This window comes from Ochotona princeps, chromosome 17, assembly GCF_030435755.1.
Source record: "Ochotona princeps isolate mOchPri1 chromosome 17, mOchPri1.hap1, whole genome shotgun sequence".
In the NCBI taxonomy this organism is placed as follows: Eukaryota; Metazoa; Chordata; class Mammalia; order Lagomorpha; family Ochotonidae; genus Ochotona; species Ochotona princeps.
In genome coordinates, this window is record NC_080848.1 from 17,764,879 (window position 1) to 17,782,840 (window position 17,962).

The 17,962-nt window shown below is 46.9% G+C and overlaps 1 protein-coding gene and 1 non-coding gene across 2 annotated transcripts; both read right to left on the reverse strand.

The window, feature by feature from the left end:
- Window positions 1–244: 244 nt before the first annotated feature.
- On the reverse strand, window positions 245–14,100 carry CASC3 (CASC3 exon junction complex subunit). Its single transcript, XM_004591169.2, has 13 exons — window positions 13,812–14,100; window positions 13,517–13,544; window positions 12,980–13,017; window positions 7,728–7,880; window positions 7,480–7,631; window positions 6,741–6,917; window positions 5,885–6,567; window positions 2,544–2,608; window positions 1,938–2,052; window positions 1,633–1,731; window positions 1,175–1,392; window positions 441–563; window positions 245–308 (listed from the first exon to the last, which is right to left on the reverse strand). The coding sequence occupies exons 1-13, from the start codon at window positions 14,040–14,042 to the stop codon at window positions 285–287; spliced, it is 2,106 nt and encodes a 701-aa protein (XP_004591226.2). The 5' UTR covers window positions 14,043–14,100; the 3' UTR covers window positions 245–284.
- Window positions 10,221–10,327, reverse strand: LOC118759678 (U6 spliceosomal RNA). Its single transcript, XR_004996336.2, has one exon. It is a non-coding gene; the product is annotated as a U6 spliceosomal RNA (small nuclear RNA).
- Window positions 14,101–17,962: the final 3,862 nt, after the last annotated feature.

Below are 17,962 nucleotides of genomic sequence, written 5' to 3' on the forward strand. Positions count from 1 at the left end.
GCTGCTAAAGTTAGATTGCCCTTTTCCTTCATCAGGCTTAGACTACACTTCAGTACTTTTTCCTGGACACTTCCCAAATGAAATCATCAGGTTAACAAGAGTTTCTGTTTCAACTCTGCCTAATGCACCTGTCACTCCTTAAGCCTCCTGAGTGGTCCCAGGTTATAGCTTCAAACAGTAATTGATTTTGTTTTTTGATTAAAACGCAAGCAAAAGCACTGGTTTTGAGGAGTTGTGTACTTACTTTTATATGATGTTAGTTTTAAAATATTCAGAAACTTATATTAACTGGAGCCCCTGCTTACAACCTGAAATAACAAAGTTGAAATTTGTTATCAGGCTATATAAAAGACCTTTTTTCCCCCCTGTAGACACACACTAAGAAAAGGAAAGCACACCAATGCAGTATGTTCCTAAAGTACAGGGAGGAGCTCTCATACCTCAGGTGGAGGGGGCTTGATGGTGACGGGCTGGGGGGTTCTCCGTGGTGGGGAGGGCTTTGGCTGCACCTGTTGCTGGGCTGGGTTATAGTAGGTCACTCCCCCATATACCTGTGATGGGGCCTGGAGGCCCACAAGTCAGAAGAAACAGGAATTAATTCATTCAACTTATAGTGAACAGGAAATATTCAGCCACAGAAATAAAAATAGTGGAAAATTCACACTTTTTAAAATCTCTAAGATGCCCCCTGCAAAATAAAGTGACTAATTATTATTTCTGCCTTAAAGTGTCATTATTATACTGTGGTTCCTATTTCTTCAACGTTCCTATTTCTTCCACCCCCTAACCTTTTCTGATTCTTATCATCCACTGACAAATGCAAAGGATGAGCCCAGTGGTGACACTCCAGATACCAAGTGGTAGCAACCCTCCAGGAGCCCAGCAGGACACAGGTAGGCCTGGTAATAAGCAGGAAACAGCTTCTCTATCCAGCTGAATGAACAGCAGATGTGACCGCCTACGATGCACCAAAAACACCTAACATTTAAAAACCCCAAGAGAATAAACAGATGATGGGCATTATATGAGCTGCATTTCCAGCTCCTGACCACCAAGAGGCATCCCAGTTCCACATACAAATCAGTGCCCCTGAAAAACTCTTTCAAATCCCTTCAGCCTTCTCCCAGTCCATATTCCTATCTGATGAGAAGAATCTGCTCCTTAGATGTCTTACCTGCGTATTAGGATACAGATGAGGAGGTGGTGGTGGAGGGGGCAGTGCCCCTGGAGCATAAGGGTAATTGGGATTACCAAAGTTCATGACCCCTGGGGCAGAAAAGTAAGTGGGAGCAAGCAGCTGTTGAGGCGGTGGCTGTCCTGGAGACATAGACACTGGTGGGGGATAGAGGCCCGGATTGGGCAGAGGCGCCGGTGTCTGGTGGGGATGTAAACCTAGGCGAGGAGAAAACAGAAAACGAAAGAAATACTGTTATTTTCAAGGGATGGTCAGGCTGGACTGTTGAACAGACTGAGATCGAAGTCCTCAGGATGGACTCAAGAGGAGTTTGCTGCTCAAGCAGCCAGGGCGAGAACCATTAGTGAGTGGCACATATCTCAGGAAGGTGGAGTTTGTGGAACCCCAACACCCCTCCTTATATACCAGAAGAATACAGACAGAGCTGCAAGACTCACCTGGGTGGGGAAGGTGCATTTCTGGCTGCACAATCATGCCTTGTGGAGGCAGTGGGGCAGCGCTGTCACCATGGGTATAGATTGGTCCCTGGAACTGCACTGTAAAATAACACATTAAGAGTCTCCTAACCCTCACTTTAAAAATGGGCATTTTTTTTTTTTTTACCTCCACACCCTTAAAAGATGCTCTCAATTTATATGTACAAAAAACCAAACCAAAACAACAACAAAAAAACCCAGCAAACAGATAATCTTAGTTCATTTCACCTTGCCTAGAGTTAGCCCAACAATAAGAAAAATCTCACGTGGGTCATAGTAATGTCCCTCCATGATGCTGATGTGCACAGGAGGGGCAGGGGGCTCCGGAACAGGTCTCTGTCTCTGAGATGAATACCGTTTGGCTCGACCACCCTGAACACCCTGTGAAACAGAGAGAGAAACCTAAACAAGAGACACCTTCCAGAGGGCTGATGTTCAAGAGCTACCCTCCACTAGGTGCTGCAAAACACCTGCTACCTAACAGACTTCTATTACTTATTTGCATCATGTATTTGCAAAATGCAAAATTTATGAAAAGCATTAATATTTGAACCTAAACTTTCTATCCTATCTTTCTGAGATGGAAATTTAAGCAAGAAAGATTAATAGAAAGAAGAACTTCAAGATCTTATCATTTTCAGTGCACAAGCTGATAACTATAAGCCCCCTCCGTATCCCTGTTTGCCTTTTCTTTTTTTTTTTTTTTTTTAAGATTTATTTTATTTTTATTACAAAGTCAGATATACTGAGAGGAGGAGAGACAGAGAGGAAGTGGAGCTGCTGGGATTAGAACCAGCAGCCATATGGGATCAAGGCGAGGACCTTAGCCACTAGGCCACGCTGCCAAGCCCTCCCTGTTTGCCTTTTCATACCATTTCTTCCATCCGGTTAAACTGAGGTGGAGGTCCTGCTCCCATGTGTATGTGGCTGGGCATACCTGTAATATGAAAAAGTCAGTGCTGAAGAACAGACATATGTGAGTGTTACTCAGAAATGCCATCAAGAACATGACAGGCTGGAGCCTACATGGGGAATGTCTTTCCTCTTTTCGTTTTTTGTTTTTTTTTTAAAGATTTATTTTTATTGGAAAGTCAGATAAACAGAGAGGAAGATCTTCCATCCAATGATTCACTCCCCAAGTGACTGCAACGGCCGGTGCTGCGCCGATCCGAAGCCAGGAGCCAGAAGCTCTTCCGGGTCTCCCACGCGGATGCAGGGTCCCAAAGCTTTGGGCCTTCCTCGACTGCTTTCCCAGGCCACAAGCAGGGAGCTTGATGGGAAGTGGAGCTGCTGGGATTACAACCAGCGCCCATATGGGATCCCGGGGTGTTCAAGACGAGGATTTTAGCCACTAGGCCACGCTGCCGGGCCCGTCCTCTTTTCCTTTTAAAGTATCAGGGCAGGGCTGAGCTGGGCTGGGCTGGGCTGGACTGGGCTGAGGATGGGATCCAGGAGCTCCTACCAGGGCTCCCCTGTGGGTGCAGGAATCCAAACACTTGGGCTATCCTTTGATGCTTGCCCAGCTGTCTTACTGGAGCACCAGGGTCTGATACCCAATCCAGGTCTTCCAACTTAATATCAATGTAGAATCAGGAAGGCATCAGTGTGGCTCAATTAACTGCATTCCTACACACATGTGGGAAACCTAGATTGAGTTACCAAGTTCCAGCTTTGTCCCAGCCCAACCCCAGCCACTGAGGTAAGTTCAAAACAAAACAAACAAACAAAAAAAACCTTTTAAAAAATTCACCTGTATCAAAGAAGATACCAAACCTAGACTTTATGTGGTTTTGGGAAAACAAAGCCACTTGGGTCAAAGAGGAGACAGGCCCTACTGGTCTACTTTCTAGAATTAGGCTGACCAATATGATACTCATTCAATATGATATTCATTAACCATATGTGCTATTTTCAAAAATTAAAATTCTAAGTTCAGCTCCTCCCTTTAGCCTCATTTTTTTTAAAAAATATTTATTTATTTTTATTGGAAAGTCAAATATATACACAGAGGAGGAGAAACAGAGAGGAAGATCTTTCGTCCGATGATTCACTCCCCAATTGACTGCAACGACTGGAGCTGAGCCAATCCGAGGCCAGGAGCCTCTTCCGGGTCTCCCACATGGGTGTAAGGTCCCAAGGCTTTGGGCCGTCCTCGACTGCTTTCCCAGGCCACGAGCAGGGAGCTGGATGGGAAGTGGGGCTGCCGGGATTAGAACCGGCACCCATATGGGATCCCGGGGCGTGCAAGGCTAGGACCTTAACCACTACGCCGGGGCCCCCTTTAGCCTCATTTTTTTTTGTAAAAGATTTATTTTATTTACTTAAAAGGCAGAGTTACAAAGGATGGGAATAGAGAGGGACCTTCTATCTACTGATTCACCATCAAATGGCTGTAATGGCTAGGAGTCAACTAAACCAAAGCCAGGACTCTGGAGATCCACCTTGGCCTCCCATGAGTGTGTGGGGATGCAAGAACTTGTATCTTCTTTGGATGCATTTTCAGCACTTTGGCAGGGAGTTGGTCACAAGTGGAGTAGCTGGGGCTCAAACCAGTGCCCATTTGGGATGCCGGTGCCACAGGTGGCAGCTTTACCTACTACACCAGAATGCTGATTCCTAGTCACATTCTTAAAAAATATATATATATATATATTTATTTATTTATTATCATTTTTACTTGAAAAGCAGAGGTAGAAAGAGTTCTTCCATCTGCTGGTTAACAATCTATACAGGGCTGGCCCAGAATTTCAAAAGCCAGGAGCTAGGAAGCAATCTGGGTCTCCCATGTGGGTGGCAGAAACTCAAACACTTGCGCCATCATCTGCTGCTTCCAAGGCTGTTACATAAGCAGGAAGCTGGAACAGAGCTGCACAGAGCAGCTTGGTCCTCTACCCAGCCAGCCTCTCTGTATCTGAAGTTCTGAATCCATGGATTTAGCCAGCCACACACAAACAAATGCTTGGGAAGGTGAGCACTGTGATTCGGCAGGTGAAACTGCCACCTGGGGTTCCCTAAATCGCATACTAGAATGCTGGTTCATGTCCCAGTAAACGTGCTTCTGACTCCTCCTAATACAATGCTGTGGATGATGCTTCCAGAACCTGGGCCCTGCTACCCTCCCAGGAGACCTGACCTGGGTCACGACTCCAGGACTATTGTAGTCATTTCAGAAAGAACCAGCAGATGAAAGATAGCAATCTCTTCTCTCTACATTTTACTAAATATTTTAAACAACCTTCAAGTGATTTAAAGTATAAGGGAGAATTTGCGTGGTTTATACGGACGGATGGTATTTTATGTAAGGGACTTAAGCATTTACAGATTTTGAAATAAACGATAGTCCTGGGACTGTATCTTCCGAGATCAGATGAGATCGGGTGCGTTCAGGGTAGTATGGCCGTCGACTGGGACTGTATCTAAAAGCACTATCACCACACAGTCTAATGGACAGTCCGCCTCCATAAGATTAGGAAAACTGGAGAGGTTTTGCTTTTAAACAGGTTAGAAAAGATCCCAATCCAAATTTAAATGTCTAGGTTTCTGCCTTCAAAGATTTAATTATTAGCTTAAGTAAGAACATTGTCTTCTTCTGTTTTAGAGCAGAAGAGGAAGGTTAAAAATTACTGATCAAAAAAAATTATCAGGTAATAGTAGGCAAAGTAGGGCCCAGCGCAGTAGCCTAATAGCTGAAGTCCTCATCTTGCATGAGCTGGGATCTCATATGGGCGCAAGTTCTAATCCCAACAGCCCCGCTTCCCATCCAGCTCCCTGCTTGTGGCCTGGGAAGACAGTCAAGGAAGGCCCAAAGCCTTGGGACCCTACACCAGCGTGGCAGACCTGGAAGAGGCTCCAGGCTCCTGGTTTTAAATTAGTTCAGCTCTGGCTGTTGTGGCCACTTAGGGAATGAATCAGTGAGCGGAGGATCTTCCTCTGTGTCTCTGACGGTGAGGGTGAGGGTGAGGAGGGTGAGGGTGAGGGGGGTGAGGGTGAGGAGGGTGAGGGTGAGGAGGGTGAGGGTGAGGGTGAGGAGGGTGAGGAGGGTGAGGGTGAGGGTAAAATAAAATAAAATAAGTAGGCAAAGTAGTACCACAGTAATTAGTAACTAAACAAACTACTGTGAGGACTGGTTATTTGTCTGATAACAAATCCCTGAGAAATTCAAGACCCAAGGACGCAAAGGGAAACAAGCTGCCACCATCCCAGAGACACGCACCTCGAAGCTCCCGGGGCTGCACGAATGAAGGCTGGCCTGGATTCCAACTCTGCTCTGCTATATTTAATTGTGCTACATCTTGTTCCAGTCCGCTGGTAGAATCCACCGGAGCCTCCCAGCTTCCAGTCTTAGCAGGTGGAGGAGGGGTGGTCTCTGGAACTGCAGGAGCTGGGGGCAGCCCTTCAGGTGGAGGGGGGACCTCCTCTGCAACTTTGCCAGCATCTCCTACTTTGGTGCGGGTTCTTCTCGCCCGGGAGTAGGATTTCTTCTCGACAGGTCTGTCAGGGGCTGGTGGTACAGGCTCAGGAGCCGTGGCTGGTGTCTCGGGGGCTGCCTCCTCCTTCTCAGGACCTCCAAGCTCCGGCGTATCTGCTTCAGGAGACGGATCCCTCACCGGAGTCTGCTCCAGGCGCTGGGACCGGTAACCAGTTTCATGCTTAGTAGTCTCACCAGAACGGCCTCCATGCTGCCCCCCAGCCTCCATAGGCCGAAAGCCAGCACGACCTTCTTTGAAGCCCCCAGATCGAGAGTAATTCCTGGGTGCAGACATGCGGCCGGTACCTGCAGCGCTCCTGTTAGTAAATGTCCTTGGCGGTAGGGTGCCCCCAGGACCTTGGTGGCGGTGGGACTTATTTGAACGCTCACCAATCCAGTTTGGATCTCTTTGCGGAGGGCTTCCATATCTAATAAAAATGGAACAGAGAGACTGCTATGAAAAAAAAACAACAAAAGGGATCATGAGTGATACAAACTAGTCAGGAAGCCTTCCCATAGCTCTCACTGGCTAGGAAGACATTCAGGAAAACAAGGGAGTTCTTTCTAAAACACAACATTTAAGGCTCCAAAATGTCCTCACCTGGGTTTCCGGATTCTTCGAGGTTTAATGTCATCAGGGTTATGAGCTGAGCGGATATCATAGCCATAAAGAGCAATGAGCTCCTGGCGGGACTTTGGGGCCTGCTCATCTTCCCGAAACTTATCATGCTCCCAGCGGCCCTCATCCTTCCACAGCTTCCGCTGACGCCCCTTGGGTCTAGACAAAACCAAGGAAAAGTGACTTAGGTTTGCAGTGTCTGTGAAGCAGATGGTTGTGGAACAAATGGGTTCAGGCAGGGAGATGGTAGGAACTTCATGTAGGCTGCCCACATGCCTCAGCAGATTATACAAAACAAGAGTAAATGACAACACCTCAGGGCCTATTCAAATGCAACAGGAATAGAAATGAGGGGACTTCACTTGAAGCTACTCGTGGCTTTGAAATGTCACTCTCTTCAAAGGCAGCCTATGTAATTACCTTGTATCCTAGAGGATCTGAGCTCTGATGCAGCAAATCAGGAGAATGAAAACCAGAACACCTGTGTTCTGCAGACAGCCTGTCCTCTCCAGGTGCGGATCTCCACCCCTCTATCCAAGGTTCCCAAACGGAATATTCTAAACCTCACTTTCCTCCTTTGTACAATAAGGATAATTCTAACACTTAGCTTCAATGCGTTCATCAAGTGAAAACAAGACAGTTCAAGCAAAGTACTCAGTAAGGTGTGTGGCTACAGTGAGCACTAAACATACGCTCAGCAGCAGCAGCAAGTGGATGTTACCTGACTTCTTCCTCCTGAGTTTGGCCTCGAAGATCATGCTCAAAGAAGAGCCCTTTCCGGGGTATGTACGCTGGATTCTTCCTGTCTTCATCATCATCCAAATGCTTGGGACCCTTTTTACCCATTTTATTCTCCACAGGCTCTGTGCTCTCCTGGAGGACAGACAGAGGGCTCCTTACTCCTCACTCCTTCAAGGCTGAGTGTCCTTACTGCAGCCCCCAGAACGGAGGGCCCTGCTGTGGACTGACCTGTCCATCCCCACTTTGTCTCTCTCCAGTCACAGTTCCTTTGGTGTCATGCTTGTCTTCCCCCTTCTCTTCTTTTGTTGAATTAACAGCATCATTAGCTTCTGACTTCAACTCCACTTTGGAGTTTTCCTCTTCACTGTATTCCTCTTCACCCTGAAAAAAGGTTTCAGGAAATAAGATCTCAATGATGTATTTTTATTTCCCATTCTTTATCTGCCAATAAACAACTCATTACAACCCAAGAATTAAAAGTAGGCTGGCAGAGTGATGCGATGTAAGACTATCGCCTGCTATGCCGGCATTCCCTATAGGGATGGAGACCCAGATATTCCACTCTGATTCAACTCTGATGTGCCCGGAAAGCAGAAGATGGCCTAGGGATTTGGACCCCTGCCATCCAAATACGAGAACTGGACACAGCTCCAGGCTCCTGGCTTTAGCAGGGACAACATCAACAGTTGTAGCTATTTGAGGAATGAACCAGTGGATGGAAGATCTCTTTGTCATTCTAACATACACATAAATGCATCTTCAGAAAAAAATTTGGGCCCGGTGCAATAGCATAGTGGTCAAAGCCCTTGCCTTGCACGTGTCAGAATCCCATATGGTCACTAGTTCTAATCTTAGCGGCCCTGCTTCCCACCCAGCTCCCAGCTTGTGACCTGGGAAAGCAGTCGAGGATGGCCGAAAGGCTTGGGATCCTGCACCCACGTGGAAGACCCGGAAGAGCTCCTGACTCCTGGCTTCGAATTGGCTCAGCTCCAGCCATTGCGGCTCACTTGGGGAGTGAATCATCGGACGGAAGATCTTCCTATCTCTCCTCCTCTGTGTATATCTGGCTTTCCAATAAAAATAAAATAAACCTTAAAAAAAATATGTAGCTCTTGACCCTTTCTGCCCTAATCAACTATGTAAAGATTATCAAAATAAAATAATAATAATAAAAAAATTTAAAGCAAATATGCCACAGCAGGTATTTGGCCTAGTGGCTAAGATGCTGACTGGGCTGCTCACATCCCTGGATTCAACACCCGCCTGCTGCTCCTGGCTCCAGCTTCCTGCCAAGGCAAACCCTGGGGGCAGCAGTCCTGACCCCACATGTTTACTGACAAATAAGATCAGGTAGGCTTTTTCTGTCATCAACGAACACGAGCTTCTCAGTCAAAAGCATTTCACCTGCATCACTAGACCCTCTCAAACCCATTCACATCTCATCAGTCTCACTATCGGGCCCTTCTTTCCTTTTTTATTTTTATTGGAAAGGCAGATTTACAGAGAAGGAGAGACAGAGAAAGATCTTCTGTCTACTGGTTCATTTCCCACCAACTGGTCACAACGGCTAGAGTTGAGTCGATCCAAAGCCAGGAGCTTCTTCCTGTTCTCCAACACAGGTACAGGGTCCCAAAGCTTTGACCTGTCCTCCACTGCTCTCCCAAGCTACAAGCAGGGAGCAGGAAGGGAAGTGGAGCAGCCAGACACGAACCAGCTCCCATATGGGATCCCGGTGCATGCAAGATGAGGATTTTAGCCACTATACTACCATGCACACTGTCCCCAAATCCATCTTTAAAATACATAAAATCAAAAATAAATAAAATTTAAATCTACTCCTAGATTTAAAACACTGTTACGCCTTTTCACTTACTTATAACAAAATCCAAATAGTTGTGTGTGTGTTTTCCTTCTTGTTGTAGAAGCAGAGAGGCAGGGGAAGGGACAGAACACTCCCACTTACTGATGCACTCCCCAAACACCCCAACAGTCCCAGTTCCAACTCTAATCGTTTATTTGAAAAGTAGACAGAGCCCCAGAGAGAGAGAAAGATCAAGAGAAAGCACACTTCCATCTGCTGACTCACTCTCAAAAGGTCACAAAAGCAGTGAGGGACAGGCTGAAGCTAGGAACTCCACCCTGGTTTCCCATATGAGTGGCAGAAGCCCATATACTTGGGCCCTTACCTGGTTTCCAGGCTCAGGAGCCAGGAGGTGGCTTGGAAGTGGAGCAGCTGGGGCAGAAACTACATTTCTATATAGAGTGCTAGTGTCACAAGTTGCAGTTTAACTCACTGCACCACACCAACATTTCTTGCCCCAATTACTTGAGCCATCACCTCTACCCCCCTGCAAGATCTGTATTGCTGGGAAGCTAAAATCAGGAGCAGGAGTTGGAAATTCAATCCAGACACTCCAAGGCAGGATGCAGGCACCTTAACCAACCCAACCCAATACACTGTAACCTTGCTTATCAGGTACTTTGAGATCTGGCTTCGGGTCATCTGTTAGTACTTCATTTCTTATGTTCTAGTCATATTAAACATTTTTTTTTTTACACTTCTTTCAGATTTGATTTTATTCTCTTTAAAATTGTCACCTCTAAGAGCATTTACAGTATGACTCATAAAATAGCACCCCTCTCCCCATAATGTTTAGGTGGACTTCAATGACACATATCACAAGGTACAAAGTTTGCTAATTCTTTCCAATGCTTTTCTTAAAAAATATGGAACGCTTCACGAATTTGCGTGTCATCCTTGCACAGGGGCCATGCTAATCTTCTCTGTATCGTTCCAATTTTAGTATATGTGCTACCGAAGCGAGCACCATATTAAACATTTTACACATGGCTTGGGCCCCTGCACTCATGTAGGAGACCCAGATGAAGTTCCTGGCTTTTGAGCGGCTCAGCTTTGGCAACTGCAACCATTTTGAGTGAACCAAGAGATGAAACACTTCTTTCTGTGTATAGCTTTCAGATAAAATTAATAAAAAAATTCTTCACATATGGGTGGGTGTCACTCTGAGATGCCTCATCCCATGATGAAGTGCTGGCTTGAGTCCTGGCTGCTCCGCTTGCCTACCCAGCTTCCTGATAATGTGCCTTGGAAAGTGGCAGATGAAGCCTTAAGTACCTGGGGCCTAGTCATCCACATGGGTTATAGGGTTCTTGGCTCCTGGCCCTGGCCTGGCCCCAGTTCTTGGGAGATGAACAGATGAAAGATGTGCTTCTGCCTCTGTCTCGTCTCTAACAATATCTTTCAGATAAATACAATTTTTAAACATCTTACATCTTTCCAAGTCATCATGCAACCCACGCCTTCAAGACCTTCTTTTCACACTGTGCTTCCTCTACTAAGGTAACTCTCCGTGGTTACGTCATACTCAATCTTTCAGGTCTCCATTTATATAAACATCTTTCCTAAGTGTTGTGGCACAGCAAGTTAAGCAACTGTTTGTGATGCTAGCACTGGTTCATCTCTCAGCTATTCACTTTTAATCCAGTTTCCCGCTTGTGTCTGAGAAAAGTAGCAGATATAGCCCGAGTGGTCGAACCGAGCTGGAGTTGCCAGGCGCAGAGTTAGCTATTAGGATTGGAGAATGTGCCAAAGGATGAAAAAAAAAAATCTCTGCCTTTCAATAGAGTAATCCATTAAAACAAACAAACAAAAACAAACACAAATACCCTAAATCAAATTAGTTTCCCCAGCTATGGTTCCTAAAGCACTGTATACTTCCAGTACTAAGGCACTTCTCAAACATTATTGCATACTTGCTGAACTATCTCTTGCCCTCTCCAACGCAGAATGTGAACTCCACAGAGGGAGAACCATAGGTTTTTTTTTTACCCAGTGCCCATTATAAACCTGGCACAGAGCAGGTATGAAAGAGAAATAACAGGTAAGCCCCTTTACAATACAACCCCTGCGGTAGTCTGCCTTCATTTCTTTTTTCTTTCTTTCTTTTTTAAAGATCTATTTTTATTGCAAAGTCAGATATACAGAGAGGAGGAGAAACAGAGAGGAAGATCTTCAGTCCAATGATTCATTCCCCAAGCAGCTATAATGGTCAGAGCTGAGCTGATCCGAAGCCAGGAACCAGGAGCTTCTCCCAGGTCTTGGGCTGTCCTCAACTGCTTTCCCAGGCCACAAACAAGGAGCGGGATGGAAAGGGGGTCACCTGAATTAGAACAGGTGCCCATTTAGGATCCCAGCGCATGCAAGGCGGAGACTTTGGCCACTAGGCTACCGCACCAGGCCCCCTCTTTTCTATTATTTATTTATTTTCATTGGAAAGGCAGACCTACAGAGAGAAAGAAAAAGATCTTCCATCCACTAGTGATTCACTCAAGAGGCCAGAGCTGAGCTTGCATTGCAAAGCCAAGAGTCAGGAACTTCTTCCAGGTCTTCTATGTGGGTGCCGGGTCCCCAAGCTTTGGGGTCATCCTCTATTGCTTTCCCAGGCCACAAGCAGGGAGCTGGATGGAAGTGGAGCTGCTGGGACATGAACCAGTGCCCATATGGGATCCTGGCACTTGCCACTTTGAGGATTTAGCCACTAGTCCGTTGTGCTGGGCCCAAATTTGCCTTCAATTCTGGCACCCAGCCTGTCCCAACAACAACCCCAAGTTCCCTGCAGTCCTCTAGTGCTCCATCTTACTTCCTATGTCCTGGCTTTCTTGTCTGCTGTTCCTTTCTTCCAGAACATGTTTTGCTTAGCTAACTCTTACTCTTTCCTGACTGTGCAATTTGGATTCAGTGCCCAGCCAACACCTAATCTGGTGAAAAACGAACCGTCATCAATCACCAAGCTGCAACAGCACTCAGATGTTTTATTTTGACTTTGAGCTGCAAGGACTCAAGAGTCTAGGATGCAATATGGTCATATATAATGCTTACAAGGGAAACCTCTGCCTGACAATCCAATTCTCCCCGTATCCCCATCAGATGACCTAACGAGCCAGGATGCCACTCAACAACAAACCACCATTCTGCTGACATCTTGTTGTTGACCTAATCAAAACAAGCACACTAAAGTCTCCCTTCAGGAAACTTTCTCTACAGAGTCCAACTATACAATGAGGTCTACTTTTGAAACAAGGTACACACAATCCTACCATTCAAAACTTTCAGAATCACTCTGGGAAGCGGAGTTAAAAAAAAAAATCCAGCCTGTTGGCTTGTCAAGTTCAAGAGCAGGAAATGAACTGCTCCCTTTCTGTGAAGAACTTGCAGAATGTCCTCATTCTCTCAGAAGCTTATTTTCCTTAAATATGTAGAAGAGACAACTGCGCTGTGTCCAAGCTGCCCATACTCCTACTGAACGAGACATTCTGTCACTGCTTTCTAGAGAAATATCAATGAGGAAAGGCACAAGGGGAGAAACACGTAGGTTGTGCGAGTTTTACACCATGTATACGTACATTTTAAAAACACATTTTCTGCCTAAACCATAGGAAAAAGAACCTGTCACACTCACTTCTGAGTCTTCTGCACTTTCATAATCTGAGAGAACAGCTGAAAAGAAAAGTGAAACATATGAGGATGGAGGCGGGGGGGGGAGCAATTTACAATTTATAATTACATTTTCTCACTGCTTATTGTGAGTCAAGGTAAAGCTAATTCCCTAACATTAACCCATGATGGGGATAAAATTACAGTTCCCAGTTACCGTTGGGGAAACATTTGGGGAGTGACTTCCCCAAGAACCAGCGCGTGCATGCACACACACACACACACAGAGCTGATCTTTAAGAGATTAGCCCCTTTAAGAGAGTCGCCCCATCGGTTCTTCCTGCAAACCCAGGCCAGGATGAGCTTAGACACACACAGACAGACAGACAGACACACACACACACACACACACACACTGCTAAACCGATGCTCCAGCCCCGTTGACAGATTCCTCCCATGGGCTCCTCCTGCAAACCCAGGCCAGGGTGAGCTGAGTCAACTGTTAGATGACCCGCGCTTGTGTGAGAACACTCGACACGACCAGGTCAAAGCCGCTACTCACCATCGCCCTCGATGCCATCTTCACTCTCCTGAAGGAAACCAGAGGACATGGGTTAGCGCTGTGATTTCCAGGGGTGGGTGCCTTAAGACTCAACACAAAATGGTTCGATCGGAAGATGGGGAAAGGACAATCTTGCAGCATCGGAAGGAGGTGCAGCTTCTGCACCCGCAGCCCCAACGCGTGAATAAACCTGCCCTCGCTCCTCGCAGCAGCCCCTCTGGCCTCCCCAGGCTCCGAGGACACGCAAGCCCTGCTGCCCGGCTGCCCGGCCCCCCGCCCCGCCGCGCGCACTCACACACTCCGACTCCTCGGCGCTCTGGGCGCCCCCGCTCTCCACCCGCCGCAGATGCAGGGCCCCGGCTCGGCCGCCGCGCTGGGAAGGCAGGGAGCCGCTACCGCCGCCGCTGCCGCTGCCGCTGCCGCTGCCGCCGCCGCGCGCCGGGGAACCGCCGCTGTCCGAGCCCGAAGCCCCCGACTCCTCATCCTCCGTGTCCTGCGAGGCGCGCTGCCGCCGCCGGTCCGCCATCTTACACAGAACGGCCGCCGCCAGCCAGCTCCCAACGCACCACGCCCGTCGCACAGGCTGCCGGGAGACCCGAGCGGAGGTCCCGGCATGCTCGACGGGCCCCGACGCGGGGCGGGGCGGGGCGGAGGGCGGGGCCTGCGCCCTGCGGCACGGCTGCGGAGGGTGACGTCACCGGCGCCGCGAGGGGGCGTGACCCAGCCATCTTATGCTTTCGGGGTGGGGGCCTGGTTCATGGTTTGCTTTTTTCATGTCTAGCTGCATTCGTTTGCTTGGTAAAATCAGCAATAAGGAACCACTCTAGAGCGGGGAGCTGCATCAGGTTTGTCACACCAGCGCACTTTTAGGGAAAGGGCCAAGGAGAAGCCGATCGTCCGCAGTCAAGCCAGAGGATGTACGTGTTGCATTTCTCCTCTGTCATTTCTTCCCTCTCCCAAAATACAGGGTGGCAGAATGTTGTCTTATCAAGATTCTACAACTGAATTGACAAGATAAGCAGATATTGGCTTGAAGTCCTGACAAGATTTCCTTCTTGTTCAGGGTTACTAGAGGAAAATGGCTTGATTTGGCAAGGCCATGAAAGAAATTGGTGTATTTTCTTCGGATCATAAGTCAGATACACAAGATGTCATTAGTGCATCTAGGGGGTTGTATGTCAGTAAGTGCAGATGAACGTCACTGCAAAGCACAGCATTCTGCACTGCAATTTTTTCGTAGGTGTTATCCATCGTTAAGGATCCTGATCTGATCAAGCTTAAAGTTTCAACCTAGAGTTCTGAAAGCCCTGGAATTGAATCAAGATCCAAACAATTTCAACTGGTGGCCAAACGGGACTTCTGAGTCCACCTCCAGAGACCAACGGCCTCAGTTCAAAATGGAGGGTGTAGGCTTTAATGTTGAAACCACAGGTTAAATGGGTGCAAACACAGCTGTCACACAAGGGAAAGTAGGGTCTGGTACAGCCTTGCTCACACCGGGATCTCATATAGGCGCTGGTTCATATCCTAGCTGCTCCACTTCCTGTCCAGCTCTCTGCCTGTGGCCTGGGAAAGCAGCTGAAGATGGCCCAAAACTTTGGCACCCTGCACCCACGTGGGAGACCTGGGAGAAGCTCCTGGCTCCTGGCTTCAGATTGACTCAGCTCTGGCCATTGCGGCCACTTGGGGAGCGAATCTGTGGATGAAAGATATTCCCATCTTTCCTCCTCTCTGTATATCTGACTTTTCAATAAAAATAAAACAAATCTTAGAAAAGAAGAGGGGCCCGGCGGCATGGCCTAGCGGCTAAAGTCCTTGCCTTGAACGCACCGGGATCCTATATGGGCTCCGGTTCTAATCCCGGCAGCTCCACTTCCCATCCAGCTCCCTGCTTGTGACCTGGGAAGGCAGTTGAGGACAGCCCAAAGCTTTGGGACCCTGCACCCATGTGGGAGACCTGGAAGAGGTTCCAGGTTCCCGGCATCAGATTGGCGCGCACCGGCCCGTTGCGGCTCACTTGGGGAGTGAATCATCGGACGGAAGATCTTCCTCTCTGTCTCTCCTCCTCTCTGTATATCCAGCTTTCCAATAATAATAAATCTTAAAAAAAAAAAAAAAAAAAAAAGAAAGAAAAGAAGAGGTGGGGGAAGTCTGCCACTTTGTCCTTTAGTGGTCTGGGTCAGTTACTAAATGGACATGGGAAATTTGTCCATTTACCCAGAGGGATCAAAAAACTTACAACCCTTTTTATTTTTTGAGGTAAAGATTCTTAATATTTAAGATGAAGGAAAGACCTGAGGTAGCCATAGCAAATCAGACTGAGTATAGGAAAAGGGGGTTTGGGTGTATTTTTCATCAACCTGGAAGAATCAATGGGTTCAAGTTACAACAAGTCAGACTCTTGTCAATGAGGAAGATCAGGGCCCGGCAGCGTGGCCTAGCGGATAAAGTCCTCACCTTCAACGCCCCAGGATCCCATATGGGTGCCAGTTCTAATCCCGGCAGCTCCACTTCCCATCCAGCTCCCTGCTTGTGGCCTGGGAAAGCAGGCGAGGACAGCCCAACGCCTTGGGATACTGCACCCGCGTGGGAGACCTGGAAGAGGTTCCCGGCTTCAGATCGGCACGCTCCGGCCCGTTGCGGCTCACTTGGGGAGTGAATCATCGGACGGAAGATCTTCCTCTCTGTCTCTCCTCCTCTGTGTATATCTGGCTGTAGTAAAAAAAAGAAATAAATCTTTAAAAAAAAAAAATGAGGAAGATCAAACATTTGGAATAATGGAAGAGGGAACATCCTGAGGATGCAAAGGCTGGACTTCTTTAGTCTGAAATGCTGTCCAAAAGAAGTCACGTCTCGAGGGTTAACTAGACAACCATTAAGGTCTTCCCAACCAGGAGACATCACTGAGACAGCAGGCACCAAACAGCCTACAGTCTCTTGCTTTTGAAGTCTCTAAATCCATGTTAATGCAGGACAACATAGAGGGAAGAAACACAGATGTACTCACCCACAAAAGGAAGTGAGTACCTTAAATAGAAGATAATCTTTTGGTCTACTTAGTCTTTCGAATGTACAAGCAGACTGGTTTCTTGATAAATCTAATAAACTGAATGAAGCAGAAGTTCAAAAATTAACAGCCACAATAGTTTATTTACAATTCAACTCTTTATAAGATATTTACAAGACAACCAATTTTACACATCAGAAATGGTATCAAAAGTATGAATTACAACACAGACAACAATATGAAATGGGCATAAAACAAAGCCGAAGTAGACAAGCAATTTTTTTTTAATTTATTAACACTAGCTTAAACTTTGTTAAAGAAACAAAGGACTATGTTTTAGGAGAACGCAGGGCTTTCAGTTGAAGACTGGATTTCACAGTGTTGTATCCCATGTAGGGAAAAATAAGACAAATTTTCCCCTCACACACTAACACACTGTAATTTGCTCTTACTTTGCTCCAACCTCCTCAACAGACCTCAACAATATTCAAAATCAAAGCAGAACTGATCTAGACAAGGGGACACTAAAACAAGAGGTCCTTAGGGGGATGCAGAACCAAGGAAACAGAATCCACGTAAGTCTGGCCAGATAGCACCTCATGGATTCCTCTCAGCCTAGCTCAAGTACAGTATCTGGGGAGTCCCCTGCATAGGACACAAACAGGTTAAATTCGCTAGCCCACAGCCAATACTCAGAATCTGACAAACACTTAAACCAAGCAAAAACAGAGGGATCAAGGAATAAAGTAAAGAGACACTGATTGGGGTGTTTTTTCTTTCTGGGCATGTTATGAAGGAACATAACAACATAGGTAAGAGTAGGAGAGTTAATCCGCTTGCCACATTAAAATGATGGAGAACAAAGAAAAGCTGGCCCAGTTTTTCTAGAAATCTCCTCAAGGTGTGAGATGAGAGCCCCTAGTGGAGTAAGTCCTATTTCTCTCTATATCCTTGCTGCGATGAAGTTTACAGCAGGTTCCCTTATAAAGACCCCACTCTCCTAAGCAAATGGAGTTAACAAATGAAAACCCATAGCCAAACACACATACTCACACACACACACATACTGAGAGAGAGAAACAAAAGCAACAAGATCATCCAATACTACATGTGCTGCCAGAATACTTTCTTTCAAAGTCAAACACAGGGAGCACAGATCAGCATCTCACAAAAAGCTTAAGCAGTGGGAGGCCCCTGAGGAACTTCTCTTCCCACAATGGTGTCCCATCCTCTGTCACGCTCCACTCATGGGCCAAACACACACCCTACATACCTTGGCTTCTCCTCTAAAAGTGCTAATACTCTGGGGACATACTCTGCAAGGATAAAAGCCCCTACCTTCTAGATTAGACCCCCTCATTTTCACACAGTTGTCCTGAAGACTAGTGAAAGGCATTTCCTATGTATTTGAGACCATAACCCTTGGCTCTGTGTTCCTT

Coding starts and splice junctions, on each gene's coding strand:
- CASC3 (XM_004591169.2), bottom strand. CDS start 14,042: ATGGCGGACCGGCGGCGGCAGCGCGCCTCGCAGGACACGGAGGATGAG. Junction 6,568..6,740: donor CGAAGAATCCGGAAACCCAG/GTGAGGACATTT, acceptor CATTTTTATTAG/ATATGGAAGCCCTCCGCAAA. Junction 2,053..2,543: donor TTAACCGGATGGAAGAAATG/GTATGAAAAGGC, acceptor TCTGTTTCACAG/GGTGTTCAGGGTGGTCGAGC.